At 38.9% G+C, this 6000-nt stretch overlaps 1 protein-coding gene across 6 annotated transcripts in view; it reads left to right on the forward strand.

The window, feature by feature from the left end:
* Ddx4 (DEAD-box helicase 4) overlaps positions 1-5404 on the forward strand; it is a 305193-nt gene extending 299789 nt beyond the window's left edge. For 3 of the 6 annotated variants that reach the window (XM_032898887.1, XM_032898891.1, XM_032898890.1), the window contains 4 exons: positions 2644-2743; positions 3387-3657; positions 3777-3890; positions 4717-4794. In XM_032898887.1, the coding sequence (XP_032754778.1) occupies positions 2644-2743; positions 3387-3657; positions 3777-3890; positions 4717-4794 (563 nt within the window). Of the gene's footprint in view, positions 1-2643; positions 2744-3386; positions 3658-3776; positions 3891-4707 lie in introns of all 6 variants that reach the window. The other 3 variants (XM_032898888.1, XM_032898886.1, XM_032898889.1) reach the window with 3 other exon arrangements.
* Positions 5405-6000: the final 596 nt, after the last annotated feature.

The following is a 6000-nucleotide window of genomic DNA, read 5'->3' on the forward strand; positions in this document are numbered from 1 at the left end:
ATAAATGGGAACTTTTATCCCACTCTAGTGCCAGCACCATAGAGCCACATGGCATCTGTGGAGTACCTTCATCTCAGTGGCAGCTGGTTCTAATGTGGCACCAGGCCATGTTACCTTTAGCTAGCCTCTAGCCCTGGTAGTCTCTCGGCTCTGTTGCTCGCCGCCCTCTCCTGGCTGTCTCTCTTCCAGCTGGGAACTCTCTTGTCCCAGCTACCCAGTAAAATCAGGACACTAGAGGTTCAGCAGCAGCTGGCCTATCACCACTCCCTGTCACAGACTCTGCTCACACTCCAGCAACTGCCCCCTGGTAATTATAGTATAAACTCCTAGCAACCTGTTAAAATTAAGACTCAATAAGCTGTAATTTAGCAGTCAGATTTATATGTTAAATTCCCATTCCATATAATAAACTCAGAACCAGTTGATAAAGATATAAACTGCCCAGCTAGATAAGGGATGGATTTCTATAGGTCAATTTATCTTAAGAAATATTCATAACTACCTATGGCTGTTTAAGACCACACAGATCTGCGTTGTCCTTTTCTGCCTCCAGCTTAGTTCTTTTTTTTTTTTCCTTCTCTCTCTCTTTACAAAAACTTTGTCCCCGCCTCACTTTTTACTGTCCAGTCATGGGCCATGACCGAGCTTGTGCTAGCCCTCACCTGCATACAGACATCAACCTACCCCTGGCTTCCACCGATTAATTGGGTTTACGTATCTACTTTTGTCTTGGTCAGCTGCTTGTTGGGCCTCTTGGAGGGAAGCCTACCATAGCATCAGCAACAGTGTCAGGCCTTGGCTCCTTGAGCTGGATCCCAATTTGTACCTGTCACTGGACCTCTCTCCCTCAGACTCTTCTCCATCCCTATTCCAGTAGTTCTTTTAGACAAGACCAACTCTGGGTCAGAGCTCTTGAGTGTTGATGGCAACCCCGTCCCTCCAGTTGATGCCCTGTCTTTCTACTGAAGGTGGACTCCACAAGGTCCCTTTGCTAACTGTGGGCCATTTCATCCCTTTGCGTCCTGAGAGTCTCTAACCTCCCAGGTCTCTGGTACATTCTAGAGGGTCCCCCAGACCTCCTACCTCCTGAGATCGCCTGTTTCCATTCATTCTGCTGGCCCTCAGGGCTTCACTCCTGTTCCAAATTATTTTTTATCTTACATTGTTTGTTTGATTCTGATTTGTTTCTTGAAGAAGCTTTATTTTGAGCAGGAGACATTGTATAGGCATCTTGATATCTACTTATGTGCTGTACTTTGCCCCCAACTTTAGTCTCCTATTTTAGTAAGACTGTTAGATTTTGAATGTCAGTGTTGAGTCAGAGAAAGGAGAAATCAAGAAGTCACTTTTTGTAATAATGAGCAAAAAAAAAACAAAAAAAAAAAACAAAAAAAAACCTAAAACCCCTAAAACCAAAAAACCTAGAATTATGAGTCAGCAAGCACAGAAAGGCTTTGATTTTCATTTTCCCAGGCTTCTTAGTTTTATTTTTAGAAAAGGTCTTGCTGTGTAGCTCTGAATGGTTCGGAACTCTGTGTAGACCAGGTTGTTCTAGAATTTGAGATGATCCTCCTGTCTCCTCTCTCCAAATGTTGACCCACCTTGCTGGGCTTTAATCTATACTGTTTTATAAAAATGTTTTTTCCACCCTCTCTTCCTCTTTCATCTCTTGCATCTGCCTATCTGTTTTCCTGGTTATCTTGCCTCAACTTCTAGAGCACTATGACTGCAAGTGTGCATCACAATGACCAGCTTAGACAATTTAGAAAATCAAATACTTACTTTGAGATGTAAAGCTTCATCAGATGTTTCCTAACACTAATATGAAAAATGGGAAACGGTTGTGAGTCACGTAACATTTTAATAGTTTACTTATAACTCTTAAATCTCAACAATAAGGAGGGGCTTTGTTTTTTGTTTTCAGTGTCTTTATTAGTGATAGGCAGCCACTACAACACTTGTTAGATGAAGTGAGCTAGCAGGAAGGTAGGAAACAGTGATCCTGAGCAGAAAACTCTCCCTTCTACTAAGGTTATAGATATCTTAAAGTCTTTCTTTTTTTATCATGTTATAGAGTAATCCCTCACAGAATAATCTATGCCAACTAAGTGCTTACCACTCGATGAGTTAAGTTAGCCTTGGGATGAGGCTGCCACTGAACTTTGTATCTTCTTCTGGGAATTAAAGGATTTGATTTAGGAGATGACATTTGAACATACATTATAGAGTTTAGCAGCCTAGGGTCAGATATCATTAGTGTAAATTTGACCAATCTGGGTAAAATGAAAGATTAGATTATTTTGGGAAGTAACAGAAATTTATAGGAAATGAAGAGGAAAAGAAACTGAGACATTTGCAATTACTGAGAAATGGCCCATAGTTAAGTCTTTGCTTAAGGAAAGAAGGCACACTTGAGAGAGAGAGGGGGGAGGGGAGGAGTGAGGTGTGTGTGTGTTTGAATCCATCTAATAGGAAAGCAGTTGTCTCTTTTTTAACATCCAGTCAGGAAGCAATTAACCCTTTCCATACCAGCTGCTGTCAGTACACTTGTTATGTGGATGAGACAAAAGCTGTGGTATGCTTTTTTTTTTTTTTTTTTTTTGCCTAATTTTGTTGTTTGGATGTTAATAATCTTGTTTGTAGGCGATGAAAGAACTATGGTCTTTGTTGAAACCAAGAAAAAAGCAGATTTCATTGCAACTTTTCTTTGTCAAGAAAAAATATCAACTACAAGTATTCATGGGTGAGTACAATAATACAATTTTCTAGTGAGAAAGCAACTTTTGTTAGTTATTTAAAAGGCCCCATGAAAAATCGTCAGTGACAAACTGCATATACAGTGCATCCCCTAAGATTATATAACATTGTGAGATAGAATCTTAGTTTGTATCTGTATGTTTACTATGCTTGCTCTGTGGTGCACTAATGGCATATTAACACCAGGTATTGGTACTTTACTAAAAGACCTAAAATCACTTTTGAATGTGTAGAATTCTGTAATTGTATTTTCAGAATGTTTTTGAGCAATCATTTTTTTGTGCAGAATAAAATGATTGTTTTTTATATGACATGATTTATAATAACATATATGAGTTATATTTTATATAACGTATATATCATATTCTGGCTCTGTTAGCTGTCTCTTACTCTATCTTCTACTAGAGGTGATTGTTCCAACTAAAGACTGAGGATAAAGTGGCAGCTGGGGATGGGTTATTGTTATAGTACCTGGGAATTATAATGTGTATTACAGTACCAGGCTATTACAGTGTGTGGGAAGTTGGCATGTACAGTGAGTGTTGTAATTTTTACTTTTTAAAGTATACTGCTTGATGAACTTTAATAAATTTCTCAAAAGTGGCTCTAATGTAAACTTCTGTTTTAAGCGATCGGGAACAGAGGGAGCGAGAACAAGCTCTTGGAGATTTTCGCTGTGGAAAGTGCCCCGTTCTTGTTGCTACTTCAGTGGCTGCCAGAGGACTTGATATTGAAAATGTTCAACATGTTATCAATTTTGACCTTCCTTCTACCATTGATGAATATGTTCATCGAATTGGACGTACTGGACGTTGTGGAAATACTGGCAGGGCGATTTCTTTTTTTGATACAGAATCTGATAATCATTTAGCACAACCTCTAGTTAAAGTACTGTCAGATGTAAGTTTAAACAACTTTTTTAACTTTAAATATTTAAAATTGAATAGTTCCTTGTTGTTGAGAAATCTTTTACAATTTTTGAAATTTCATGTTGCATAAGTAATTTTTATTTTCTCAAGGCTCAACAGGATGTTCCTGCATGGTTAGAAGAGATTGCCTTTAGTTCATATGCGCCTCCCAGCTTCAGTAATAGCACAAGAGGGGCTGTGTTTGCATCTGTTGACACTAGGAAGGTTAGTGAGAAACATTAAGAAATGGACTTCTGATTACTCTTGGAAAATGTGCTTGATTCTACGAGGTGATACTATTAAATTAAAACTGTCATTTTAATTACATATGTACACGCACAGGTTTCAGGTTTACAGTCTTAACATCCCAGTTCCTTTTGCTGGTATCTGTTGGGCTCTTCTGAACTTTGTAAGAATTCTTTAATTTTGACCACATTATTAATACAAAATGCTAGAGCTGTAGAGATTCAAGTCTTACTGATGTGCCAGGCCCCCCTCCTCCTCCTCCTTCCTCCTCCTCCTCCTCCTCCTCCTCCTCCTCCCCTCTTCCTCCTCCTCCTCCTCCTCCTCCTCCTCCTCCTCCTCCTTCTTCTTCTTCTTCTTCTTCTTCTTCTTCTTCTTCCTCCTCCTCCCTCTTCCTCCTCCTCCTCCTCCTCTTCCTCCTCCTCCTCCTCCTCTTCCTCCTCTTCCTCCTCCTCCTCTTCTCCTCCTCCTCCTCCTCTTCCTCCTCCTCCTCCTTCTTCTATCTTCATCTTGGTATAGAAGTGTGTTCTAATTAAACATTTATACCTATTTGAAATATACTGCATTTTTCTATTCTCTAAAAGCTAGTGACTTGAAAATTTTTCTCGAGTCAGTTTGTACAGTTTAGACTTCACAGGATTATGTGGGCCTTTCTTTGAAGTGAGTCATTTTGTAAGTCAGGAGATGCTTGGGGTTAATTGAGGTAGAAAATGTGAGTCCCTCCTGTCTGTCTGGACGGCGTTAACAGTAGGGCTGCTGTCATAACTTTTTTCTTTCTTTTTCTTTTTTCTTTTTAAAGAATTTCCAGGGCAAGAACACGCTGAACACAGCTGGGATTTCTTCTGCACAAGCTCCCAATCCAGTTGATGACGAGTCATGGGATTAAAGCAAACAAGCATACTGCAAGTCTGATGGTTTTGATGCAGAGAAGAAAAACAGTTTTTATTTTTAAAATTTTAACAGAAGTGTGAAACCTGATATTCTTATATCTCCTGTTCTTCTGTTCTTACTCCCAACCCTTAAAAAATAACCAGCTTCATGGATTAGTTATGCGAAATGCTGAAGTTACAACATTGCAGTTACTGATACAAATGGTGTTCACTGGAAATATTAAAGCATTCTATGTTTTGCTTATTTCTAGTATATTCTTCAGAAAGTTAAAGACATGTTTCATGTCCAAGTGCTATGTCTTAGTATAGTGTTTCTGATCTATAAAACAAGCAATAGGATATGGTGTACTCTTGTTTAATTATTGGGTCTAATTTCTACTTGATCCTTTAAAAGAATAGTGTGTCAGTACAATGTATTAACATGATTTTCATGAAACAGTGGAGACTGAAGCCTTTCAAAGTTATTTGATTTTTAGATCATCAGACATGTAATGAAAATGGTTCAGTTTGCAATGTGAGCTCTGTACTTGGTGGTATGACAAATGTTTGCTTTTATAATATACAGATTTTCCTTGGAAATAAAAGATGAAACACATTTCCCCCAAAGTTTTCCAAAAGCATTTTTCATTTTTCTTGTGGCATATTACAGTTCCTAGTTTTCATATTTGGATATTTTGTATCTTGTGAAATCAGTGTGGTGAGCAAAAAGTTTTAAACAAATATTAATGTGTAAATCCATAGAGATATCAAAATGTCATGAAAGTTAGTCTTAGAGTCTAAACTTATCAACACAGTGTTTCAGTTTCCTCATTACTTTTTATTCATGTTTTACAGTTGACAAGGCAAGAATGCCGCTGTTCTCACTCCTCATAGGCTTACCTACTCCATGAGCTATTTAAGGTTTATCTGTTGTGTGTGCTTTTAAAAAACACTACTGCCTTTGCTAGAGTCTGCAGCCAGTTTCCAGCCCCTCCCTACTCCCCCACCCAGCTCAGCTCTGGGAAAGCCACCACCAGCCCTGACCTGGCTTCTCTTTCTACTCAACTTTGCTATGGAAGGGGTCGCATTACCAGCCCACTCCGGATACCCTTGAATCAGCAGATAAAAGACACACACAGCTCTGTTACCTTTTCATTTGCCTACTAAGCAGAATTGCTGGGCACAGATACCTCCTGCCTGGAAAAGTGTACCCTTACCAATTA

The sequence above is a fragment of the Rattus rattus genome, chromosome 3 (genome assembly GCF_011064425.1).
Source record: "Rattus rattus isolate New Zealand chromosome 3, Rrattus_CSIRO_v1, whole genome shotgun sequence".
Classification (NCBI taxonomy): Eukaryota; Metazoa; Chordata; class Mammalia; order Rodentia; family Muridae; genus Rattus; species Rattus rattus.